The 27,996-nt window shown below is 42.0% G+C and overlaps 1 protein-coding gene across 3 annotated transcripts in view; it reads left to right on the top strand.

The window, feature by feature from the left end:
* mboat2a (membrane bound O-acyltransferase domain containing 2a) overlaps positions 1 to 27,996 on the top strand; it is a 41,392-nt gene that overhangs the window by 5,850 nt on the left and 7,546 nt on the right. For 2 of the 3 annotated variants that reach the window (XM_052086213.1, XM_052086214.1), the window contains exons 2-6: positions 14,847 to 14,992; positions 18,386 to 18,463; positions 24,933 to 25,028; positions 25,944 to 25,999; positions 27,349 to 27,403. In XM_052086213.1, coding sequence (XP_051942173.1) covers positions 14,847 to 14,992; positions 18,386 to 18,463; positions 24,933 to 25,028; positions 25,944 to 25,999; positions 27,349 to 27,403 — 431 coding nt within the window. Of the gene's footprint in view, positions 1 to 14,580; positions 14,711 to 14,846; positions 14,993 to 18,385; positions 18,464 to 24,932; positions 25,029 to 25,943; positions 26,000 to 27,348; positions 27,404 to 27,996 lie in introns of those variants that run through there. The other variant, XM_052086215.1, reaches the window with a different exon arrangement.

Below are 27,996 nucleotides of genomic sequence, written 5' to 3'. Positions count from 1 at the left end.
ACGTGGGGACAACCCTCTGTTCTTGTTTATATCTCTAAAGTATTTGACTTGGGACCTCTGATTTCATTTTAAAGCCCTAGAGTACAGTCAAAGTTTTTCTCCGGTTGAATTTAATTGGTGGCCCTCTGGGTAATCTTATACTGATAATTGACTTCTTTCCCCTCAGCTCTTGCTACGAGAGTGGTGCGGGCGACTGCTGTTGTTATGATTTATTATGTTGCGCAATCAACACAAAGATGTGTGCTTCACCCTGAAGAGCAGGAGTCGTCATCAGGGTGCATGACGACAAGCCTTACGCAGTACCAAACAATTACCAGCAGTTCCTCGGAGGATTGTGTTGTTATGTGATCGAGTCTTGATGTGTGACTGTCAACCATAGATGATGATGATGACTATGATGAATCGGCAAAGTGGGAGGAGCCAACCACGGTGAAGGGCTAGTTCGTAACACAAATGCATTAGCCCTGATTTTTTTGGCTAAGGAATGTTACGTAGATGACTGTGCTATTTCTTGGACACATTTGATTGTGGAAGTCTTTTAAGACTAATTGTTGTTTTTTGTGTTTGGATTTGAATATTGCAGCGCGTCAAGCTCACAGTGTACAGGTCGTGGGATCGATCGTTCCTCGGCCTGCGTGGGTTTTCTCCGGGTACTCCGGTTTCCTGCCACATTCTAAAAACATGCATGGCAGGCTGACTGAATACTCCAAATTGTCCCTAGATGTGATTGTGAGCGCAGATGGTTGTTCGTCTATGTGTGCCCTGTGATTGGCTGACCACCGGTTCAGGGTGTCCCCCGCCGACTGTCCGAAGACAACTGGTATAGCCCCCAGCACCCTTGTGAGGATAAAGCGGTTCAAAAAATGGATGGATGGATTTGAATATTGCGATGCACATTATGTAAATATTTCATTTATTACATTTACTGGTTTATTTTGAATGATCTACTTCAGTTCAAAAGTAATCGACCTTACAGTACACGGATTATCATGCTCTTAGTGTCATACTGTACCTGAGCAGACTCAAATAATTCTGCGAGGTCACAGGAACTTTGGTGATGGGAATCAAAATGGAGACAAAATTGTTAATTGTATGTCTGTTGTTGTGGCTTCTTGTTGTTGAGTAGATGATGCGGTAAATCCTAACTGAGAATGTTCTAATATTTTATATACAGGAGTGCTGACAAAAGGCGTACATGTCTGCGTTCAACAGCTTTTGTTTTGTGTGCTTTCACTCAGCCAACGGCTCAAATAATTTGAAGATGTTGTGTATAATATAGATGAGAGCACATGAATATTCATGAGCGTGACTTTGCACCATCACTTGTACCTCCGTTGAAGTGTGTGAGCCCAATTTGGGCAGAATGACCTTCACGGTAGCAGATAGACTCTTGACGTGTGTCGATCGAGGTTTTTTTTCTTTTTTTTTCAGCTCCAAGTTAGTAGCTTGTCCCAGTCTTGACCAGCCTTAATGGCAATCTGTCGTCTGTAAATCTGGCCAGTTCGCTCTGTATTAATTGCCAGCGGAGGGGTATCCTCAAAAAAAAAACATCACGGGTCGACCAAAATGAAACATTATTTGTGGCTACAACTTAATCACTTTTGAAATAGATTTGTGTCTGAGAATTGCCTGAAAAAGGAGTCCAACCAGCAATTTACCAACTGTAAGACGCCCACACCCTCTCCGCTTTATTTTCTTTATTGGTAAATAAGCACCCTGCTACTTTTGTTATGCTCCTGAGTGTTCATCTTAAATGGTGCAGCAGCAGAGAACCTCACTTCTGGTACTCTGCACTTGTCACAACTGCATCTACAGAAAACAAAAAACAACACTACACAACAGTTCAAACCACCTTCAAGTCTTGCCAAAATCACAATGGGACCTGAAAGTCAAGTGTTTTCTCTCTCAAACCCTGTTTTCACAAAGGTGTTTACAAAATGAGCTACTACTGACACAATATTGGAAATACAAACCAGAGGGACAGGCATCTTAACCTGCTGGTTTTAAATTATTACAAAATGTGTACATTTGGATCATGTTTTACCATAACTGTTTCTGACCCTTCATATAAGGGAAAGATTTGTTCATATTGCATCCTGTATGAACAAATCTTTGCTCTGAATCTGTTGCTGGTTACAAAAATTAAAACAAAACAAAAAATACTCACAATAGGTGAATTCTCACAAAAAATAAAATTCAGCTTCTTCGAAATTCTTTTTTTAAATATGAATTTGAAAATGGATTTTTATGATCAGGCAGCACAGTGTATTAATGGTTCATATATAAAGAATAAAGATGGCTCATATGTGTTCATTTTTCGATACTATACGTGCCTTATGATTGACTGACGGCCAGTCCTGGGTGTACTCCACCTCTGGCTCAAACTGAACTGGCATTGGCAACATCTCACTTGCAACCCCTAATCAAGACCAAAGGGTGCAGGGGAAAAAAAATGGACAAGCAGAATGATACGAGCCCACAGAACGAATGGACATTAGTGGATCAACAAGGCCACTGCTGATTACATGCTAATAGGATTCTCCATTCTTACCCGTATGATTAATTCTCGCAATTCATCGCACACGACATTCTTAACAATCCGTAGCCAATGAAACGACATCATCTTTGGCGAAGACATGTTCATTTCAACTCTGCTGTGAGATGGACCAAACCCCGTGTTTTTGTGGCAACACACCCATGGAGCACAAGGGAGCATGTCATCAGTATGATGCGATTTTTTTTGTAAGGATGACTCGCTTATCACTCGATGACATGTTATCGGGTTCTGTCTTTTGCATATGCTCCACTTGAGTTGGTCTCAAAGCGAAACCCGAGAGTATAGTTATTTACTGGAGATGCCTGTGAAAGTGCAAAGTCATTTAGTAAAGAAAGATTCATTGTTTAAAGGTTGTCTCCCCACTCTTCATGCGCTGTTGAGGACTCGTATGCCGACTGTATCATAGCAACTGACTTTCTGCCTTCTTTCTGGCGTTTCGTGACAATGCTGAGAATGTTGCACTGAAATAAGCGCAATTCTCTCCAGTTGTAAAGAAGTGAAGTTAAATTCTGTGCTGCGCATACCCGCAGTGGGTAATCAGTAGGATCTGTTATTGTCCCGGAATCTCAGCTTGAGTGAGAACTTTCCGAAACAAAAGCTAATCGAGAAGTCCAAACTACCTGCATGATTCTAACATGTATTTTTAGGTTTGATGTCATAGTTTCGTGTTTGTGCTCAGTGTGTGAGAGTGAATTGTGTGTGCAAGAAGCTCACCTGCATCCTGTCAAAGTCACTTTACTTTCCAGTAGGATGTGGCTGGCATATTATGACATCGCAGCACCGTTCCTCCAAGTCATGGACAGACAATTGGTGAACCACATTCTGAGTAGCCTCTTAATTAATTAAAATAAAATGTATGTGTATATATAATATATATATATATATATATATATATATATATATATATATATATATATATATCTAATACTACTACGAAATTGGACCCCCAAGTACTTCACTTATTCATAGAATTTTTTTCACATGCTTTTAAATTTATTTTAAAAAATATATATTTTTTGTTGTGTTTTGTTTTAGTTTTACATATAATTAGAGATAATTATGTTTATTTTTTTGTGCAGATCCACTGTAACTAGAATGCAGATATACTTAGTTGCCCTATACAACAGTGCGAGTAATTTTTGGCGGATTTGAAAAGACATAAAGGACAAACATGAAATCTGAAGAATATGAATATTTTGAGTGAGGTGATTTTTGTGGGAAAAAAATGCGCAAAATTCACTCTTGTATTTAATTTTGATTTTATTTTCAGCGGTTTTGTGCCATCGTTAAAATGTTTTTTTAATTGCATTTTTGTTTTGCAAGAGGGCCTTTTACACTGGAAAACAAAAGTAGTGTGAGGTTATTTTGTAGTTTGATTCAAACCCTTCGTTATTGAATCCTGGATCTTTTATACATACAGTATATTGAGAAATGTCTTAAGAAAAATGAAATAGATGAAGATTCTATATTTTGGACATATGCACATATCTTGTGGGTATTTAAAATATGCATTTTTGTTAAACGGTGCACCTTGTTAGGAAGCATGCCGTATGGCCCACCCCAGTTGCACTGATGAAAAATTGCGGACCCCTCTAGCATTTAAGTTACCTCTATCTGCTCCAAGGTCTTGATTAGGGCAAAACATTTCTTGAAAGGAGGCGCACGCACACACACATCCACACACACCCACTGCTTTCGGGGGAATGGCTGATTGTTTGGCTATTTATAGGCAGCCTGCCCGTAGAGTCCACAGGATCAGTGGCTCATGGTAGAAAACACCTCACTGTAGGTTTTCACAGTCCACTGCCTGCCACCTCTTGCATTCTGCAGCCTTGATTGTTTGTACTGTATTGAAGTTAAACCTCACCACATAGAACAAATTGTCAAACTTTTCTTTGCTAGTGAAACGAACACGTGTCTTTAATCTTCCCACCAAGACGTTGGGCTGGTCCACATTCCACTGACCTGTCTTCCCAAGTTCCCCTCTTTGCACTCATTGTTCATTAGCAAACACTGGATCCTTTATGATTCTTAATTTTAAATAGATTAGATTCGTTTTCATTTCATTTTCTGTTTTGGTTGCGCTTTCATTTGGAGAGTGCGGGATCAGTTCAGTGCCCTTTCAACAGATGTCCAAGGTGTAGCGCTGCCTTTTAACCGAGTAAGCGAACCCTGAATAAAATGAGTGGTATAGTAAGTGGATCGATGTACAAATAAGAACATTGCAAAACCATTGCTGTATAAACCACTGTAATATATATGCCTGCCCAAAAAAGTCATTTTGGAATGAAACACGACACGCTTGCACAGCAGCTGCTTGTCCTGTCGGCTCTTATCTAATAGCGTATTTGGTGGATTCTTCGTTGGAGAAAATGTGACTTTAGAATTTGAGGAATGCTAAGAGTAAGCATCTGTTGGTTGCAGAAGACCGATTCATTTCTTCATCTTGGCAGAAGAAACCGAATAATCGTTGTTTTAGAAGTGAGGTACAGTGGAACCTACAAAGTCACCTTTAAGCTCATACTAATTAGGAGTTTAGACAATTTTAAGACATCTGTCGTAATGTATGATGCCAGCTGTCCACGTACCTCACTCGACCTCATTTCAACCAGCATCAAAGGATTACTGTGTTTAGATTTGTCCTTCCGTTTCTTGTGACTTGTTATCCTCAAGAAGCGTTATGTTTCGAGAACAATCCCCACCAGAAGTTAGAGTGAAGCACACAGTTAAGTGCTGAAATTATTTCAGCTGGACCATCTTCGAAGGGCAGGAATGGGCAACTAGCAGCCGCCGGGTCCCATCCGGGCCAGCACCCTCATTGGTCCCTCGGTTTAATTTTTGAAAAAGTATAAAAATGTCTCCATGATCAGTTTTAAGTTGTAATAACACAGTTCACCAGTAGATGGTAGTCATCACTTAATAGCGCTTCCATCAGGTCGTTCTCCATCAGAGAGGTCACTTGGGGGTAAAAACTAGGAAATCATGACGTTCAAATGAATTAGAAAGCAAATTAAATGTTCAACAAATTTAAAAGCAAGCCTTTGTGCCTAGTCTCCTTCGAAGCTATATCAGCAATGACATATTTCAAACTGAGTTGCAACTACAAAAAGTTTCACAAAGCTGCTCCCATCGCTGATCTCAAATCGAAAGTAGTCAAACAGTAGCACTTGATTTTTTTTCCCCCCCGAACAAGAACCATTGACAGTTTGTTTTTCGCGCATAAGGAGTTACCAAAATGTGAGCCCCCCCAAAAAACATGGGGGCTGGGACAAGTGGCTGTTGATGGCAATGGCAGAAATGCATCGGGCTCCTTCAACAAAGCAGAATGAACAGCACTTTTCTGGATCATGAGGGTTGAGTTGAGTAAGCCTGTTCATTTGTAGATTGTGATTCACATGCGGGACAAACATTTATATCTTTGAGTACCGGTAAGTTGATTTTCTTGGGAAAAACAAAACAAATGAGTTCTTGCACTCCATCAATGCCAAGAAGAAACCCTTACAATGGGTGCCCATTATGTGTTGTTGCTGAGAACTCTTTAAGACCCTTTTCGGCATATTTTCGTTTTTAGGCTCGAAAACACAGGTGTCAAAGTCAAGCCCCGGTGACAGATCCGGCCCCCCCACGTCATTTTATGTGGCCCACAGGAGCAAATCATTTGTGTCAACTTTCATAATTCTTGCTGAAATCTGTACCGAAATGTCAAAATGTCATGGGTAATAAATAATGTTGAAATTTTGCACCGTAACTCCAAAGTGGCCCACGACAAGAAATGAGTTTTGACATCCCTGCTCTAAAATGTTGCAAAAGCAACACATTGTTGGTTTTCATTGAAAACTATATCACAGAAATGACCCTTTAGCTGAGTTTATGCTGGCCTTGATTCCTTCCCTGCAACCGTGGAGGCAGTGCTGGAAATCTGCCCAAGTCATTGAGGACAACAGCTGAAGGAAGGAAAGCAACATAGCCTGCGCACACCAGGGCTGGGGCCTCTCATTGGTTTGTGCTCACTGGTGGAGCAGTGAGATGTAACGAGGATTAAACAAGAAAGGGGTTTTATGCCACTGGGCCTCTAAATGTACGCCCAAGTTGTGCATGTGTCTCGACGTCGTAAGAGTGTAAATGGCAGCGTCAGATCGAGAGGCGCGCTTGCGTCTTGCAGCTATTTTTGTCCGCATGGACCCATTTGCCACTGTGAAGTAGCCCCCCCTGTTGCATGGCTTGAGACTTCCATGCAAAGCTGCAGCTTCAAGGTCATCAACTCGGTCACTGTTTATCCACGTGTACTTTCATTCCAATTTTGTTTAGCATTCCAATCATTTTCAAAGAGTATGTTCTATATGGGTGTTTTTTTTTTTGGAAGACTGAATACAGATGTGATCGCTGGATAGGATCGACAGATATTTTTATTTTTCATTTTATGCAACATTGGTGATGCGTTGGCCTGTCAGCATTTGACAGTCGATCAATGAAGTTATTGATGGCATCTGCAAAATTTGACATGACAGGAAAATCAAGCTCATTCACTACAGGGATGTTGTGTGCCGTCATCATCAATAATCCAAGGTTTCTCACCATATACGGTCGTCCCCCCCCCCCATTTCTTTTCCCAATATTTTTAATTGTCATTTGTTTTTTTTTTGTTTTTTGTGTGAGTCTATGTTTTTCATTTGTGCTACAAGACAAATTTAGAATTGTGAGCTTCACAATAAACCCTGGTGGCCCCCTTGTCCAGTGGTTAGAGGTGTCGACCTCGCAGTGCAGAGGTCGTGGGTTCGACCCCAGCTCCAGCTTCCTTGTGTGGAGTTTGCATGTTCTCCCCTAGCCTGCGTGGGTTTTCTCCGGGTACTCCAGTTTCCTCATTCCAAAAAACATGCATGGCAGGCTGATTGAACACTCTGAATTGTCCCTTGGTGTGAGTGTGGGCGCGGATGGTTGTTCGTCTGTGTGTGCCCTGCGATTGGCTGCCAAACAGTTAACTGCCCGAAGACGGCTGGGATAGGCTTCGTGCGACCCTTGTGAGGATTAAGCGGATCGGAAAATGGATGGATGGATGGACAATAAATCCCCCACTCTAGTGAAGTGACGTGAAGAAAAAAATGGAACCGTTCAGTACTCTATGCCAGAGTCACCAATTCATTTTTGAATTATTGACGAAGAGAAACAGTCAAAGACACGAATCCAAAATGAGGACACTCGCAAGGGATTGATGCCATTTCTTTTGAATGGGTGATGTGGATTTTTTTTCACGCGACCAGGTAGAGTGTGCGATCCACAATGCTTTGGAACTTTTTTATTTTTATGGACAGAGAACCACAAGAAAATCGCCATCTCACTAAAACCGTCCCTGTTTTTTCTCCCCCCGACTGCGTCCCTGCTCACCTGACCATAAAAAGCCTCACCGAGGGAGGAGAGCGGTCCACAGCGGGTGAAGCAGAGTGGGTGGAAGAAGTTCAAAACGACAAGTGGGCATGGGAGAATTTCGGTGAAGTGTGGAAAAGTACAAATGCCTGGAGAAGCATTCCGTTTCTCACACATACTCACTACATATTTCTACACACACACACACACATACACTGCGTTTGAATGAGCTTCAGGAAGCCGGCTTATCTCTCTCCCACTTGCAGCGGCTCTGACTTCCTCCTCCCACTCCCTCTGCCAGTCGGTGTATGAGGCTAAATGTTCCACAGCTCTGTAACCGCCTTTGCCAGTAGGAACTGCCTGTGAGCGTATTGCCCCTAAACATGAATCGTTGACTGTAACCTGCTACCCACCATTGACTTATTTAAGAGAATTGTTTGATGTTCTCCACTACCAGAATTATTTGTGGAATGACAGATTCCAAACTTCTCTCCCTCTTTTAATAACATGAGGCCAAGGTTCGCGCGTAGTGTGTGGCGTGATTTAGGCTTTTTGCCGGTTTTCTTTCCCCTTGTCAGTATGGGCATTATGTCAGTAAAAAAATCTATTTCACCTTTAGCTTTTGTACGAAAGTACATTTCAGTCTGTATTTTTATTTGTATTTTTTGCATAAATCTCTCTCTCTCTCCATCCATCCATTTTCTGAACCGCTTTATCCTCATAAGGGTCGTGGGGGGTGCTGGGGCCTATCCCAGCCGTCTTCGGGCAGTAGGCGGGGGACACCCTGCACTGGTTGCCAGCCAAAAACTCACACCGAGTGACAATTTCGAGTGTTCAATCAGCCTGCCATGCATGTTTTTGGAATCTGGGGCCCTGAGATATCAGGTTATGAGCAGTGAGCAAAAAAGAAGTTGAAGAGAGCCTACTTAATGTTTTTCATTTGACTACCGTACCTTATATTTATGGCTTACAAGTGTGTTTATATGACCTGTAATTAGGATTTTACTACTGCAATAGCTTAGGTTTTCAGTTACATGGACATTTGCGTCATCGTAGAAACACAATTCTTTGGATATGTATTCATTTATTTCCTTTCTACGAGACAGTCTTTACAGATTGGACTATGATCCTCACATAAAGGTCTCAATCCAGGGTGAAAAGTGTTTTACATTGCAAGAAATGATCAGCTTGATCCTTTGCGAGTCTTTTCTCCAGAGAGTCACAACATGATTCCTCACAACCGATCCGTCATTTTTCATACGCTCTTATTTGATTCAAAGCACAATGGAGCTCGACACACTGCAGTCTCTTGGTTGATCAATCAAGAACAATCACAGAACAGAACAAACATTTAGTTTCTCAAATTGAAGCTGATTTACTGTCCCTGAGAACTTAACCGCAATCACTCCAAAAACCGGTTCTAAATATCAATCCGCCTTCAACACCTGTTTAATGTTTGCTTTGAGATGTGCTTTTCAGGTTGGATGAGTTTTGAACAGTACAGCCATTGAATGGATGCCCCGTCACCCAACACCATTGCCGAACATACAGTATACAGACAGTCAGTTTTTTTAAGACAGACAATGGATGGTATGGCCGCCAAAGGCCTTCTGCCCCGCTGCTTCCACTCGGATCAACCGGTGGCCTGTCTCTGAAATAGAGATTTCTTCTTTCGGTGTTCCCATTTTTTTAAACGCCTTACGAACCTCCCCGCGGTACCACTGTTCAAGCTTTCCATCTGAAACGGTGCACGGATCGAACCCCAGGGTATGTTTTCAGAGTGGATCAATAATGGAGAAAGGGATCCATGTATTATGGATGAAGAAACATTGTACCCAAGCGCAGAAGCAAAATGTGTATTCACTAACGTACAAGACAAGTGTGCTGATGGATGCACTCGGATGCCTTTCGTGTTACCTTTTAACCAAACCTGTACACGTTATATCACGACAGTATATGGTTTGTTTCTGCGTTTGATGCAATGTTACAATTTTTCTTACCAGTCACCACATTACGCTGCGATTGTTCTTTTGTGAGTTACTGCGGTCACAGAGGCCCCTGCAGCTCATTAAACAACCGCTGAACCGAGGGAACGAGAACTCGCAAAGTTGTCTCAACAATTTAAACATTAAGCGGTTTCACCGAAAAAGAAACAGGCGCTCAGAATAATAACAGGTTGCAGGTTTAAGTTCAAATAACAAAAAAAAAATGCTAAAGCTAACTCAAGCTTAATAATTCTTGTCGTTGACAGGCTAACTTGGGTGAATTCGTAACTCAAAGTTCACCAGTACAATTCATTCAAGTGGTACCTGTTGATTGTTGGCACGTCGTGAAATCCTAGTGAACTCTCGTGGGAAGCGTTTCGGTGTAACTCACTATGCGACCCATATTTTTTGCCAACATCTAGCGGTGTTATAGCTGAAGCTTGCGCATACCTTTTTTAAATTTGGCTCTCAAAAGCTAAAAATTAATCCAGCACTGGCTTGTAACTCAAAAATTTGTGCATGAATCAAGTAAGTCACGTTAGCATTGTAGGATCAACTAGTCATATGGTCTTTAAGTGGTCAAGTTTGAAATTCAACCACAATTTGGTGACAAAATAGGCATTTTGGGTGGCACTGCGGAGTGTGAACGTGAGTGATCATATTGCAAGATAGGGCCCAGGCTGGCCTACGATTCGTGAAAATCGACGAATAAATGTTGTCCATGATTTTAAAAAAAATGTTTTAATGAACCTCAAAAATACCATTTGGTTAGGATAGGCTCAAGTGTGAGCCCAGAGAGGACAAGCGGCATAGAAAATGGATGACCGGTTATTCCGTGTTTCCATTTTTACCCTTGTATGACAATTTGTCATACATGGGTAAAGGGCATCATGACTCAACCATGCCCTGTGATGTAAAGGGCATCAAGCGAATATTTTTTAGAATGGAGTATTCTTCTGATTGTCCCATCAATTCGAGTAAGATGATAATGAGTCTTGCCCTTCTAGTAATTTTGCAGCATTTAACTTTGGCTACCAAATAACCTATTAATGATGTGTGGCGTAGCCAAGCCTTATTCTTGTAAATTATCTTCCATTGATCGTTTTTTTTTAAATCAAATAATTCAAGTTACTCGCATCCTTTCAGCCCTACTGACAAATATTCCTTATTATGCACGGCACTAAATTATATTGTTTTTACCTACTGCTGATAATGTTCTTATGATCCGATTATTCCTGATACTTTTTTTGCGATGAGATTAAAAAAAAAATAAAAACAAGTCAACCAGGGTTATTGGCAGGATGCTGTTCCACGTTGGAGGTTCCTGTCACTCTGCTGCCCTTGGCTGTTACCTTGAAGAATATGTTTTTTTCCCTCACACCCTCCCAGTCCACCACCTGACATTCCATTGTTGCTGTGCAACATGTCAGCACTCTGCGATGGCCTCTGACTTCACCCTCAAAGTTAAAGTTCCTCAATATTTGGCTCGTTTGTCTATCGAAACCTTTCAGTCCCTTTTTCAAGAAACACCCTCGCGTGTAAACTGCTCTTTTATGATTTCATGTACAAACACAGTGGCAGATGTTTGATGATCTGTGGAGGGCAGAGGGCATGGCCACAAACATGCACACATTGATAAATTGCTTTTTTAACCGTGCAAGCAAGAAACTATTTGACACGGATTGCTTCTTTTGCCTCCTCCGTGGTGATCTGACGGTGAATATTTCGGTTGGACCAACCAGCTGCGAGATCCTCTGCAAAAAGAGCTGCTTGGAGTAATCAAAGCGTGAAATGAGTTGTCAAATCTGTGCGTTTGGTAAACACGCCGTGGCCCTCGCTCGAGAGGAGGTTACAAGAAGGGTCACTTGATGGGATTTGTTGATTGCAGAGGCCTGGTTTTATTTTTAGCCCCGAGAGGTGAAGCAGAGTCTATTTTTATCTGAATGATGGAGGTAGCCGCCAGTCAACATGCAGTCACCTCTTATTGACGCCCCGCTGCCTATGAGTTATATGCAGGCGCGAATAGAATGGAAATACGATCAGAAGTTCCGTTTTATAGGAGAGGTTTGCTCTATATGAATACAATAGTGAGCGAGCCTTTTAGTTTCAATGGTCTTGCTTGATTGACGTTGACTTTCTTCTCCTTCCTGGTGCCATATTAGCCATGACAACAATAGACAATTGCAACCTGCTAGACTCATGAACAAAGAATCAACACATTTGAGGGGCAACAACCCTTAATCAATGAATTAATCAATTCTGGTTTGGTGTCCAGCAGGGGTCATCAGCTAAGTTAAAGAGGTCCAGTTAACTGTCTTCGAGCTGGCACCCTGAACATCGTTCTGTGCACAATTGCAAATATTTCATCAGCGCCAATTGACAATCGACATTTATACAATCCTGTCACAGCCCAGCAATGTTGTTGATTTTTCACAATGAACTGGAATGACGAGTAAAATATATATTTTTAATGTGATCATGAATAAGTTGTATTAAGTATTTGCAAATGGAAAACGAGTTGCTATTGTTTACTAATGCTGATACTAAAACCATCTGAACTATTGTCAGCAACTTTGCAGCGCTAACACATTTTGGATTTTTTTAAAATTATAATTTCCATTTTCATCAGTTGGCGGAATGGCATAATTTTTCCGTTATCGTGCAAGGCAGATACTGTATAGGCAACGTCCCAAATTAAATGTAGACCCTGCGCTCAAAAGTTTGCCCAACCTTGGTCTATCATCAAGATTCCCCCCACCACCCCACCCACCCCCCGTTTGGCTCGCGGCCCTGATGTATGCATTTGAGGCTATATTGGTCTCACTGGCTCTCTTATGAATCATGCAGGAAGCATAGATAATGGATGCCGTTTGTGGTGTCTCTCGCCTTTCACTGCTTACCGGACAGACAGATCTATTTGCATGACCTATATTTACCAGCCTGCCATTGTGCTGCCAGTGAGTGGGACATCAAACAAGCATGTTGGCTTCTCATCACATGAGTGTCTGCTGTCTAGTGATGTTTACTGTGTATTGTATTACACAGTCTAACATTTTAAAGCGTTCGGTTTGGGAGTGGAGTCAGTGTCGACTGGTCAGCTGAAACTGTGGTATGTTCCATACGCTGGTACTTTTTATTATACAGGAAGATGTTCATAAGGTATAGGCTTAATGAACAAGCTTAAAGCTTCTCTGATGCCGATGAAAGAATTTCAGTACTTTTTATGCCACAATGTCCCAACCACTGTGTGCAAATGTGCACACTTTGGTTAGAGACTTTGACCTGTTGAAATATGTCGTCTCAGCAGCCAAAATGCACACAAATACCGGCGATCAACAGTCTCCCACTCCCCAATATACTGTATAGATACTGTGATTGAAAACAATCGTTAATGAAATTTAAAATATATATATTTCAGCCTACCATTGGATGAAGTAGATAAGTGTGTAGTCTTAGTGGCCAAAAGGCAGTCAGTGGACAATCGAGGCAGCCACTTAAAAAAAAAAAAAATAGCCGTACATAGACTATAAGCCTACCTGTGAATAAAATAGTGAAGAATGTAGACTTGTGGACTTGACTAAATGTATTAAGAAAACACTGAGAAAAACAACATCCTGTGGCCAAAATGCAGGTGAGGAAGTGGCGCACAATGCACATTGAATTGGGGTGATGTAATGTGCAGAATGGGTAAAAAGAGCAAAGAGGATTAACCAATTTAGGTGGATAAAACTTTGTACTACATATTAAAAAAGCAAAAATGTGTTGATTTCAGCCAGTTTATTTATTAAATCTATATTGGCCTAGTTGGCTCAGCATCAGGGAACTGCGGGGTAGCCCCACATGGTGGCCCGGACCATCGGGCCACCATTAAGGTTGGACCCTGGGGAAAATGTAACCGGATGTTTGTGGTTCACTTTTGACTGTAAATGAAAATGTGCATCGATGTGAATGGCTATGTGTCTTTATATTCATTGCGATTGATTGACGACTAATCCAGGATGTACAGTATCTCACCTCTCCCCCAATGTCAGACGTGATAGATTCCAGTCAACTCTAATGACCCTAATGTATAGAACATTGTTTTTGGGGTGAGAGAATCTGTTTCTGAACATTCTTATCTTCTGTTCTGAAACCAGTGTCGTATTGACCAGAATCATGGTATCCAAATGTGATGTGCCGTAGCAGAGTTCTGAGTGGATGTAGCTCACCTTACTATAGCTGACACCCTGTTGATTTTTTTTTTTTAGACCGCAAACAAGTTGAGCCTAACGCACCTCTCAGACAAAAAGTGCGCTCCATTTTGAGAACCTCCGCTCTGCACTAATGTCGACCACAACTCATGCCCAAACTTGCACAGAAACTAACCGGCCCAGTTGGGCCAGCTTGACTTCAGCTCATATTTTATTGTGTTTTTCTACACTACAAATCCTAGTTGTCTTGACTAAAATAACACAAGAAAATTGTGCTGTGTTTTAAAGCTGGAACAGATTGTCATTTTGGAACTCTATTGGCTATGTGATTAAATTGAGCTGCGAGATTTGTCACGGAATGAAACCTGTGATTCAAGAAACCACTGTATGAGTTTTATAAAGCTATTACTCAACCATGCCCTGTGATGTAATTTACAATTACACACAGACACACACACAAAAAAGCAGAACTGATCTTTCAGACCACAGTTACTAGCAAGCGAGCCACAAAAGCTTCATCTTATGAGTTTACTGAGCACTATTTGTTGTCCTTTAAATCACATTATTCCTACAATCTGAAGTTGTAGTAGGATGCAGAACATAAAGTAACACTGAAGGTTTATTTCTGTTTGTTACAGTCTGTCATCGTTATCAGAGTAGCAGCTTAGCCACTGAATTAAAACACAAGTTGTGCAAATGCATCTGGCTATAAGGTGACTGTCTAACGATGTCATGTTGTGTTTCCCTGCGCAGGTTAACTTTGTGGCAGGCCAGTTGTTTGCACTGCTCATGGCCGTGTGGTTCCGTCTCTACCTCCACCCTAGTAAGACCAGTCCCTTCGTCAGACATGTTGTGGCCACTCTGCTGGGTTTCTATTTGGCTCTCTTCTGCTTTGGCTGGTGAGTCACTCCTCCTGTCATGTAAAATAATGTGCTATTCTTTAGCTTCCTTCCTTCCTTTCATTTATTGATTTCTTCCGTCAAACAAACAACTGAATGTGCACTGAGCATCCCCTGATAGTGTTTTCAGGTTTTTGCTCATAGACGACTTTAGTTCACAGTTGATTAAAACTCATTCAGTACCAGCCAATTCTAGACCACGTCTGAAAAGACGTTTAAAAACGTCATTGGGAGTGAATGAGTTAAAGGGACAAGGTGTTCTTTTAGATAACAGCTGAGAAGATTACTCCGTATGCAATATTGTTTTTCTATGGCCTGATGGGTGTAATTTAACACCCGGGTCTCATTGCCCAACATCCCTTTGCGTTGAAAGCAATTGTCATTCTTATCTTAATGGGACAAGCTGGAATGTGAATGCACATGAACTTGCCAATGTTCCAGCTTTCTTCAACATCACAGCCCCCGTCTCAGAATACCCGGCTTGCAGGGAGCCGCTGTCCTGTCACTGTTAAGACTTTTACAATGCCTGAGAAAAACATCCATTCGCTTAATAACAGAAACATAGACCACATCGATGAACGAAGTCATACTTTGTAATTTAGCCATTTTGGCCAAGTCTATACAATTCTAAATATTTTGAACCTGCATTTTAAATACCCCCCGCAGAAGTACATGTACACACAATAAACTGAAGTAGTTGTGAGTGAAACACTGTTTTCACAATCATGTAAATCTCAACAACAAAAGATGAACTCGTCTGTGAGTGAAACTGACCCTGTGTGCACATGTAATATACAATTTGGGTGCTCGCTGATAGAAAGTGGAATTAAAAAAAAAGGCTACACGGTATCTTTACCATGTTATTAAAAAAGGTCGTACTGTCAATCTGACAACGTCATAGCAGCGGGTTGTCTAAAATGGATCGATACAGAGGACGCTTATGTTGTTGAAAGCATGCCAGGCAATGTTATTTGCTACATTAATAGGCTATAATGTCAGATAGATTGCTGAGCCCTAGTAGGTTTTAGAGAGCAAGCATGGGGCGCTTTTACTTTCAAATTTAGTGCATAAATTCCAACTGGACTTTCTGATGTAATCAGAGAAGGCTTACGGTGCAAGCAATGCAACTTTCTTATGTATAATTAATTCATGAATTACATCATGTTGAATTTGTTATATTGACATGGAGTAAATCACAGGTGTCAAAGTCAAGGCCCGGGGAACAGATCCGACCGCAAAAGCAAATCATGTGTGTCATGTCAGCTTGAATGATCCTTGCTAAAATCTGTACCGAAAGACCCAATTGTCAGGTGTCGTAAATGAAGTTGACATTTTGCAAGTTTTGTTACCCTCTTTACACACATGTGAACAACGAATGGTTCAAACTATTATAATCGACTGATTTCAAAATTGGTAATTCATAAATGCGATAAGACGATTTATTTGGTTTCACTGTCATTAACGGCGTTCTGTCAAGTCAAGTCAAGTCAACAGTATTTATCGCTGCATACAAAGTGCTGTACATGGAGCAATTTAACATGCACAATAAACAGTAAGACAAATCGGTAATAAAGGCGGTAGAAAGAAAGGTAGATCAAATCTAAGTCATGATGAGTCGAATGCCAAAGAATACAAGTGAGTTTTGAGAAGTGCTTTGAAGATGGGCAGCGAGGAGGCTTGCCGAACGTTCAGTGGGAGGTCGTTCCAGAGAGAGGGTCCAGCAATAGAAAAGGCTCGATCCCCTCTCAGTTTAGTTCTTGGTACTTATAACAAAGACTGGTCCACAGACCTGAGGCGCCGGGCAGGTGTAGGGGCGGATGAGCTCAGAGGTAAGGTGGTGCGAGATTATTCAGAGATTTGAAAACAAAGAGGAGGATCTTGAAAATAACTCTAAAATGAATGGGGAGTCAGTGAAGGGATGCCAGAGTAGGAGTTATGTGCTCCCTCTTACGAGTACCAGTCAAGAGGCGAGCAGCGGCATTCTTGACCAGCTGAAGGCGCTTAATGGAGGACTGGCTGACTCCAAAGTAAAGGGCATTGCAGTAATCGAGCCGGGATGTGACAAAGGCATGAATTACTGTCTCAAAGTGTTCATGTGAGAGGAGAGGTTTTATTTTGGCCAGCTGTCTAAGGTGAAAGAAGCTGGATTTAACAACGGCCCCAATTTGCCGATCGAGTTTGAAATCAAACTCTGAGGGAAGATGTAACTCAAAAGTGCATATATTTGATTTACGCCATAAATCAAGTACTGTATATCCACACCCAAACCAAATACCAGTAGAACTCCCAATATACTCTCTATTGTTAATTGTTATATTCATTATCAGATATGACTAACCCGTATTTCTGGTTTACTGTCTAGTCGCAATCTAACCTAATTTGATCATCCTCACATTGCTGCTACAAGTTGGACTTTTATAATGGACTACTCTCTTTTGACCCTTTCAGGCCCATGTATTTTTCATGTTTTTTCTCTTTATTTACGTATATATGACGTGTGACCATGTCCATCTGTTGAAAAACACACATCACGTCATCCATAGTGGCTGTTGTCCACATAGACACGTCAAAATGTCTGAAGCCAGCTGGGATAGGCTCCATGCGACCATGAAAGCGGTTGAACAAATGGATGAATTGAGATTATCATAATCAGGTGTCGGTTGCTCTCCTGTGACTGGATTCAACCCATTTAGAATTGAAGAAGCCACATGGTTGATGGCGTGACTGCTTTCACAAGACATCATTTCCTCATTTTGGTGTCAGTCATGGTGACAGAAAGAAGCAATTTGGGAGAATCCCTGCAAATGCTGCGTCATATGTTCTTGTTGTGAGACACTTTGATTTACAGTATTGCAATTGCCTTGTGAGTGATTACTTAATCCCTCTCCAGTCAGAAATGCTTGAAAGAAAAGATGACCCATTGTAACATAATTCACTTAAACTCACCCTTTGGTAAAGAGTGTCCAACCGTGAAGATCATTGATGCCATTTATTTAATGCTTAAGAGGGACTGAAACAACTGCGCAACTTATTTTTGCCTATGCTAAAATAACCTCTCTAATTTTAACATAGCAGCTAAAATAGTTTATGAAGAAATGATTTTGTCTTGAAGCAGTTCAGGGCACTATTTCACTGCAACCAGCAGAGACCCTCTTCATGAAGTCTTTTATTTTGTGGGTTAGAGAAGAAAAATGGGATCCCCGAGCTACCGGTCGATGGCGATCGACGTATTGGGCACCCCTGACCTATGCTATTAGACTGTGAAATGGTGGCCAATTTATTTGGACATCCTGTAGTATATAAAATACAGAATGAATGATTGGTAATTTTCTCTATTGATGAAAAAGGAAATGGAGTCACATGTATATATTTCCATGATGTCCTTTGCTGCAGGTATTCCCTCCATTTCCTGGTGCAGAGCGGTTTGTCCTACAGCGTGATCGTCTTCGCCGGCCTGGAGCACATGCACAAGTAAGCGCTGCTCACGTTTCGCCCGCACAAATGGCCGCTCGGTGCGCAGCGAGGGCGCGGGGACAAGCAGGATCAGCGTCAGCCTCGTATGATCGACCGTCTGCGTTTGTTTGTCTGGCTCTGTTTGAGACATATGAGCCAGGGTTTACGATGACAATGATTTTGCCCTGAGGCGTGCGTCTGCGTGATGGCGGCTGATCGGGATACATACACACACAAACAGCCGCACACGCTTTGATGCCTGGATTCAAGGTTACAAGCGCAGGTGTAAACAGACAATGTTTCCCCGTGGGCTGAGCACTGAAAATAGATGCTAACAAAACATCTTTTTTTTTTTGTTTGTTTTTTTGTGCTTTGCGAAGCAGCTGCTCTGATAAAGGGCTCAGGGCGCATGACCGTAGCCTAAAACAAAGAACAGGATCATATTGAATAAAGTAAGGAATATGACTCATAGCGTTTTTATTTTTTTAACTCACATGCTCAAATAATATCCACTACAAGACCAAATGCGAGCGGAAGTGTCGTGGTATTCATTACAATTATGCTTATTTATTATTTATCGTACTCTGTAGATTACTTGCAGCTTCGACCAAGTCAACACACCTTCATTGCATTTTCTGTGTCAAAGTTGCTCCTCGGAGGTGTGAGCACTGTGGCAGGATGCCCTGACATGCTCGTGTTTGCTGAGGGCGTTGAACCCAACTGGGCGGCTCGTCTTTGCATAACAAATGAGGCATTATTTTAGAGGCAGGCTGAGATTCTACTGTGACCTTGCGTGAGGGTAAAGTGGGTTACACATACTGTATACTTGATTGCAGCGGCAAATTGGAACATTTCATCCCCCCATTCCAATCCAAGTCACTCAAGGTCTGATTGTCTGATGTCGGTAAAAGGTTATACTGGGCAATTATCCTGTGGCTCGTGGGCAAGGGTTTGGTGAGATGGCCTTCAAAGAAAACCTCAGATATACAATTTCTGATTTGAATCTAATGTTTACAATTTGTTCACAGAAAATTAAATAATTCCAAAACAAAGTTTGCTGTCGCCTTTCAGAGAGTTGCTTTTATTTCGAGACAAATCAAATCTGAGATTTTTCCTCACAAAAATCCCATTTCTCATTTTAATGTACAGGCTGGTGTTGCACATGTTAGGTTGCAACTGCTCGGTCAACGTCACATAAAAGCATACATTTCCGTATGAAACTAATTTCCCTTTGCAATATGCATATTGTATCTGCCATTATCATGAACTCATATGAAAACTCATATGTTTTACTCTTTACTTCCAGAAAACCATGTTACAGGTTTTGCTAACTCCTTTCCACTATTTGCTTTATTTCCAGATGCAAAACAAGCTTTGTAAATTTTAGCGTTAACTTAAATGTATATACAGTACATATATATTAATTTATAGATCATTGTAAACTGTGAATTATTTTTTTGGAGTACATGTTCCTTCTTTTAAAACATTGTCATTGAATCAGGATCATGTTTGTTTTCAATATTTAACAATTTGAAAGCATACTGTATATGAGGTGTCAAATTGAGAAAAAAATATTATGGAATAAATACATTTTATTTAACGAACGATTAAACGTTCAGGGCTAGTGTGCGTTGGGTTAAGAGTGATTATTGAGTTATTTCCCTGACCTGCTTGGAATGAAAGAAAGTACACACCTCGCTGTTGCCTTCCTTTGCGTGAGTTTGGCACAACTTTGACAGTACTTGGCCCAGACCAAAGTCAATTTGTGTACCGACTGTCATCCTTGCTTGCGTCTTTCATTCAGCCGCATGGATTGACTGTGCAGTGTTGTGACAGCTTTATGCGCTGTGGTAACAAGTTTGAAACTGGCCCAGCATGACGCGAGGCGGAAGACGCCCGCCTTGCTCGCCATGCCAGGCATCGTGTTTCACGGCATTCCCACTCTCCCGGCTGCCTTTCTGCCACTCCCCTTCCTGCCTTTGACAGTTCACCTGTTGGACATGTCCAACAGAATGTTCTAGAACACGTTCAGTTTTCCAAATGTGACACACAGCGCTACCTGCTGGTGAATGGGTGCAAGTACAAATAATGCTCACATATCTTGCATGTCTACTGGCGCTCAAGCGGACTTTACGCCACCTTACAGTTGAATGGTGGTCAGAAACGCTTAAAGCGCATTGCAGTTTTTCATTGTGTGATGCGTTTGCCGAATTTGAAAAGAAAATCAGTACGACTGATGCGGGACACAACAATTCTCTTTTTAAAACCATGAAGATTTTTTCAGGCCGTATGAAAGTTTTTGACCCCACGTTAGCTCAGCAGAAGTGAATAATGTTACATTTGCACAATTTCCATGATAAGGACGCACATGTTTTTAATTTATTTACATTGAAGTAGTCAAGTCAAGTCAAGTCAACAGTATTTATAGAGCACTTTCAAACAGCCATCGCTGCATACAAAGTCACCGTCTCTGATGAGACGGATGACCGTGGTGTCGTCTGCGAACTTTATGAGTTTGACAGCTGGACTTGTTGAGGTGCAATCGTTTGTGTAGAGGGAGAAGAGCAGTGGAGAGAGGACACATCCCTGTGGATTTCGCCTCTTGCGGGTAATTTGCAGACAGTAACGCTGGAAATAAACAAGGGATCACTGTATCAACAAATTGCAGTCTACCGTTTATGTTTAATGGTCATCTTGAATGAGGATAAGCAAACCAAATAACATTATGGACATCATATGTAAATTGGTGGGGAGAGTGTTTTTTTTTTTTTTTTTTGCTTGACCTGCATCATGCATCACCCGAGGAGGTCGCCTCCCCCTGACCAGCTGTCAAACGGCCAAGTTGTGTCTGGGAGGAAGGAGCAGTGACGTCAGCAGCTGCGACCTTCTTCCTACTGCCACTCCCGCCTCGGCTGCTCCGACGAGACAGATTATTTGCTCACATTTCGCCGTTCAGGCAAGCTCTCTGGCATCTCAGTGAGGCGCTGGATTAATGCTTTGATTTGAGTGGCGTCGGGCCTGATTTGCAGATAACCTTTAGAACGGTCCCTCTCTGCGTTGCAAGCTGTTAGATGTGACATAATGTGGAAGCTGTGAAGCATACAGTGTGAATTATTGCATCGCAGCTGCTAGCGGAGCAGATGGAATTTTTCTCTGCGTGTATTTGAGTGGACACGGTGGTGCTGTGCTTCGAGGCATTTCAAACGCACATTTCAGTCTCTTTTGTTGGACTTTTGCATGCGTGGGTTTACATGCTCAAGTGCGCCGTCCACTGCTGTCCCACGGAGATCGTTTATGCAAATTCCACTAATCCAAATCAGATGTGGATAATGGTAGAATCCCTGTTGCGCCTTCTTCAAACATAGCTGCTGCACACATGATCATGAAAAGCGCAGTTGTATGTTACTGGCGGCAAATGGGATCATGAAGAGGATTAAAAATGCTTCTGAACGCAAATGCTTTGTGAGCGCCTTATACTCAAAGTATACGACAGAATGTCATATAGTCCAACAAACATTGTCATGTATCCCAACATAATCTACATGGACACAAGGCAGCTACGATGCTGTGCCTCTATCAATTCAATCACTGTTTTCATTGACGCCGTTAGAAAGGCACGATCTCACAATGTGAATTGTCAGCCATCAGTGCAGAATGTACCCCACCTCTCACCCAAAGTCATCTGAGATAATCTCGCGAAACCAATGAGGGAAAGTGCTGTCGAAAATGGATGCTGAGCATGGTTGTTTTTTTTTTCCCCCCGTTGTTTTTTTTTGTTAGAAAACAAACAAGCAAAAAAAAAAAACAAACGGAAATGCAATCCAATTATATAAAACTTCACACATCCCAATATGAATGACAATGGTACTTGACTTGGGTGAATGTTGCTTTTTATACATATTTACAGTATTTGATCATCAAGAGTCATGCACCATCACTTCATTACAAAGTTTTTCTCCCACTGTGTCACCAATTATTCATTCTTTATCTGATCCACGTCCAAATTGTAGGTCCATCCCTTATGTTGCATTTCCATGAAGGTTTGTAAAAACTGCGTTTGTTTTTGCTGTCGATCAACATGCAACGGGCGATGAGACAAATAATCTCTTTTGTTGGGGCATCAAATGCCCCAACATGCTGGCAAAGGGCTACTTTTGTCTTAATTAAAATCCTCAACTTACTTCAGCAGTTTCTTGGAACTAGGATGCAGTGCCGCTGTTGCTTTGGCCTGAGTTTTGACAGTAAATGACGAGTTCCCAAAAGATAATTCACAAATGAGCCTTCTTGTGAAATGCTGACCATTGTACTACTGAAAAAAAATGTCAAACGTTAATTTCGCTGTGGGTTGATTGATAAACTGCCAAAACTGTTCCAGGCGGCACTTCTTCACCTAATGCTGCCTCTTTAGACTTTTACGAGTTTTATGAGCGAAGTGCTCAGCGGTCGAGGTGACGCCGCCCGTTGCTTCTCTCATCTAAGTGAAAGCTTCCCGAATAAAAAAGGCCGCGTTGTGTCGTTTTTCCCGTGGTGCTTTTTTCTCCGGCCGATGTGTTTTGCTCCTTCTGAGAGCAAAACACAATCCTTTTATTGTTTGCAGCAGGGGTGGGGGGTTGCTAGGTGGCTCGCACTTGGAGTGTGCTCAGTCCACCCACAGACCTTCCTCTTCTCCTGCCTTGGCTTTTTCTTCTCAAAGCTTTTACTTGTTTGCAAACAGTGACACATTGTTGGACGCTCCGATTCCCTTTTGTCCAGTTCTTGAGGATTTCTAGAGTAATGCCTTGTGACGATTCTTCGCCATTGACTAACAGGGATTGATAGAATATCATATTTTCTGATTATAAGGTGCACTTGCAGTAAAATTCAAAATTGTTTTCGTATTTAGGGTGCACTGCATTATAAGGCACATGCAATAGAAGCTGAGGCCCAATCCACCAAATCAGTGCAGTTTTCTTTTTGTAAAACCCTCAAAGTTGACTCAAATTTCTACGTTTCCTTTTTTTTTTTTTTTGAGAATACCTGTATTTGTCAATACACATATTGAACAGGCGGCCTGGTGGTCGCGTCGACCTCACAGTGCAGAAGTAATGGGTTTGATTCCAGCTCCTGCCTTCCTGTGTAGAGTTTGCATGTTCTTCCCGTTTCTTTGTGGGTTTTCTCCGGGTACTCCAGTTTCCTCCCACATTCCAAAAGCATGCATGGCAGGCGAATTGAACACTCTAAATAGTCTCGAGCTGTGAATGTGAGCGTGGATGGTTCGTTCGTCTCTGTGTGCCCTGCGATTGGCTGGCAACCGGTTCAGTGTGTCCTCCGCGTACTGTACTGCCCGAAGACAGCTGGGATTGGCTCCAGCCTGCCCCCCGATTCTTGTGCGGATACAGTGGATCGGAAAATGCATGTATGGATGGACATATTGAACAACTCAAAATGCGTATTGGTCCATTTCAGACTTTTTTTTTGTTTGTGTCACTGTTTTTGTACTGAAACGCAAAAACAGGAACTTTGGCCATGGAATTTACGCAAACTGAATGTTAACTTTGAACCTAATACATAACAATGTGGAGGACACCTTATAAAAATGTATTTTTATGCAATTCCTTGTGGACGCAAATGGCACCACTCTGGTGGACTCACCCATATAAGCTTTAACATAGAATGAGTGATTCTTTTGTTTGATACATTTAATTTATTCATTCATTCATTCATCTTCCGAGCCGCTTGATGCTCACTAGGGTCGCGGGGGGTGCTGGAGCCTATTCCAGCTGTCTTCAGGCAGTAGGCGGGGGACACCCTGAATCGGTTGCCAGCCAATCACAGGGCACACAGAAACGAACAACCATTCGCACTCACACTCACACCTAGGGACAAGTTGGGGTGTTCAATCAGCCTGCCACGCATGTTTTTGGAATGTGGGAGGAAACCGGGGCACCCGGGGAAAACCCACGCAGGCCCAGGGAGAACATGCAAACTCCACACAGGGAGGCTGGAGCTGGAATCGAACCCGGTACCTCTGCACTGTGAAGCCGACGTGCTAACCACTGCACTACCGGGCCGCCCACATTTAATTTATCGAAAGGTAAATAATTTACATTGTTATTCATAGCCTTGTGCAGGCTAAAATGAAGAATCCAAAAAGCTACGTCGTCATTTGGCCACATGCGTGATTTCTCTCACCTAGAAACGTTCTTTAAAGCTTTCAAATGAATAAAACCCATCTTATCACCCCATACGATGATCAATTGAAAATCACGGGATCGGGACAACCCGACTGTCATGTTCAATGTTGCTGCTTTTCATTGCATGATGGCAAACAAGTCATATTGCTTTTTTGTCCCTTGTAATAAGTAAGTACCAGATGGAGCCTGAAGCTTTCATCCGTGGGGCTTTTCATTCATGCGCTAGCCTCCCGCCACATAAGAAAGGAATGTACTGGTACAAAATATTAATTTCCTTTCTCTCTCTCTCTCTTTCTCCATCTCTCTCTCCACAGGTACTGCTTCATCGTGACTCTCGGCTATTTGATTGTGTGTCAGATCACACGTGTTTACGTGTTTGATTACGGCATGTACTCGGCAGACTTTACCGGGTAAGCACCAGACGTCGGCGGTATGTGATTCTATGATGACGCTTGACAGAGAGGATCTGCGCAAGAATGCGATGAGTTATCCCTCCGTTAGCCAGCCAGACGCACGTCAATGAGGGAGTTGCGATTTGTTCTCTCCACACTTTTGTGACAATTCAAGCAGACTGCCTGCACTCATTGGGGGTGGGTTGTTGCCTGGCAACCGGATCCAAACCGGTACCGGCTGTCGGAGAGAACAAATTTCACTCTTTCATCTTCTCTTCTTGTCACTCGTATTTTTCTCCGAAGACATGGAATTATATTGCTTAGGTGAAGAGCCTACAAGCATTTTTATGTATAAGATTAGTACAGTGGAGCCTATGAGGTTGAACACATTCTGTTTGAGGATGCTGGTTTACCTCATTTTTTTTTTGTCATACAGCTTTAAGTATAAGATAACCCCTACTTTGAGTAAAATATGAATTTGATTAAACTCTGCCATGGGAGCGGTCACAGCTGACTTCAATCATGGCTCCTCTCGTTCGCTTTAAATGCATCACACTGCTTGCAGTGCGCCCGTCTCAGCATGGCGGAAGGGACATTTGGAGATTGCCCAGATTGTTTGTGTCCCCCTACCCAATATCTGTGTGGCCCAGTGGGATGATTTCAGAGATGTAATAATGAGGCACAACGTAATAATAATGCTAAGTGAAACATTGAGTGCTCGGGAAGAGTTAAACGCAACCCCAGCCACTATTGTAGCTTCTATTCTGTGCGCCTTATAGTGCGGTGCGCCCTATATATGAAAACGGTTTTAAAATAGGCCATTCATTGAAGGTGCGCCTTATACTCCAAAGCGCCATATAGTACGGAAAATGCAGTATATGTAACCGGACTAGAAGGAGATCCAGCAGTTTAGTTCTTTTTTTTTCTCATCAGGCCCATGATGGTGATAACACAGAAGATTACGAGCCTGGCATTCGAAATACATGATGGTAAGAGAAACATGACTGCTTTTTTCCACGTGAAAGTCACCAGTTCAGAAAGCAGATCACACGGTCACATTTCCATGCCAAGGCCTAGTGAACCAGCACAAAGAGTATAAATACTGTTACGTAACAAAGCAATGAGCCACTGCGCTCTCTCGCTCTGTTCAACGGTTAAATGACTGACTTAAAACACAAGTTCAGTTTTGCAAGAGGACACATTCAGTTAAATCCGCAACATCCATTACATTCTGGCCAAACAAGGTCACGCCACACTGCCAGATTTTTTGGAACACGTGTCACTCCTATCACCGCGAACGCAGACTTCATCGCTACATTTTAGTTGTGTGTGTGTGTGTGTGTGTGTGGGCTAATTCCACACCGGAAGCCTTGAACGATTCTAATCCAGAACTTCTCCATTTCACTCGGTTGTCCTTGGTGTACTATGCAGTACATAAATATGATAAAATACGACTGTGTTTCTTTCCCACGGATGAGGGGGAGGGGGGGAGATACTAATGCAGAAATGACAGTTTCTGTATGTAAACTTAAACGCTTCTGATGACATATTGCCTTTTTTTTCCTTCTTCTTCTTGGTCATTGCACGACAATAACATTTTGCACACAAACCGAATTAGTTAGAAATGAAAACAGCCTGACATATTCTTGCCGGGCTTCTCTTTGACAACGTTAATCTCCTAAAACGCATATTTACTCAGCCTGTCGTCAAGACTCGCTGCTTCAAATATTTGTTGCCAAGGTGCTGTTGGGAAAGTGCAGCCACAATTTTTGTGTTAGTGTAGGACTTGAGCACACATTGTTGTCGGTTTAACCTTTCCTGAGGAGGCCCAGTGGTTTTTACCAATACCAAGTGACATCTTGGGAAAGCTGTATAATTATTCATTTTCAGGTTACCTTTCAACAGCCACCTTTTGAAACACACAGACACCAGGAAGACCCTACATTAATTCATCAAATCAAAGATCAAAAGAATTTCCAATTACCGGTATTTATAATAATTGGCCCCGGCACAGAGCCAAAAGCAACAAGTTCAGAGTTGGAATATCAGCTCGTGTATGGAGTTTGCACAGCTTTGTGCGGGTTTCCACATTCCACAATCTGAAAAAAAAAAACGTTTTTCCAGTTTTGTTTTTAAAATAAAATAAAACAGGCATATATATACACAGGTATATTTTTAACTCAATGAAAAGACAATACAGGAAAAACTTAACTTTAGTGCTGACTTTTGTATCTTGTGAGGCAGTGCAGACCCACTTCCCCCAAATGCAGAAAGCATCAATACAGAAACTGCTTTTCATTGTGTACCTACCATTCATGTGGCTTTCATCTGTTTGTAGGTTTGACCAAGCGAGAGGGACAACTGACTCAAAGTCAGAAATACTTTGCTATCAGGTATGTGACTCAGGTATGTTTTTACTGCCTTCGATGACAGGACGCAACGTTTGTGCTGAGTAGGGACAAAACAGTTTGAATACATTTACAAACTAATGTTATTGTTTTGAATGTTAACTATCATACACAGCATATTTAGTGTAATGTTTGGTGGAGGTGTAGTCCATTTTAGGGGCAAGTGATTGAATGATGCAATGTTGCCGACTTTTGCGACTCTATGTTACAGCCTGGCGCCAGCTGATTTGATTGCCACCTCACCGCAAGTGTCGTTGTAGGCACAGATAGGTCTGAAGCCTGAAGATAGATAAAAGCACTTGAGTTGGCAAAACATAATTTCTAAGCTTCAGTATGTCTAACTTCAGGAGTGATCCCAAAATCGTGTTGGGAGGCCCGCATCTCTTTTAGGCATGCGTTACAACTGCAGGTCCCCCCTACTCCCAAACTGCAGGAGTGAGCACGGTTGAGGAGGTTCAGCAAGAATGTAAGAAGTAGGTCAGGGAATTAATACGGGACAGCATCTTAAACAGAGCAGAGATTAGAGGCAAAACAGAGTGCGGGTGTGACATCTTGACACGTAAGGATGAAGGGAGAGG

This window comes from Hippocampus zosterae, chromosome 14, assembly GCF_025434085.1.
Source record: "Hippocampus zosterae strain Florida chromosome 14, ASM2543408v3, whole genome shotgun sequence".
NCBI classification, from domain to species: domain Eukaryota; kingdom Metazoa; phylum Chordata; class Actinopteri; order Syngnathiformes; family Syngnathidae; genus Hippocampus; species Hippocampus zosterae.
This window is presented reverse-complemented; position numbering and strand designations above follow the sequence as displayed.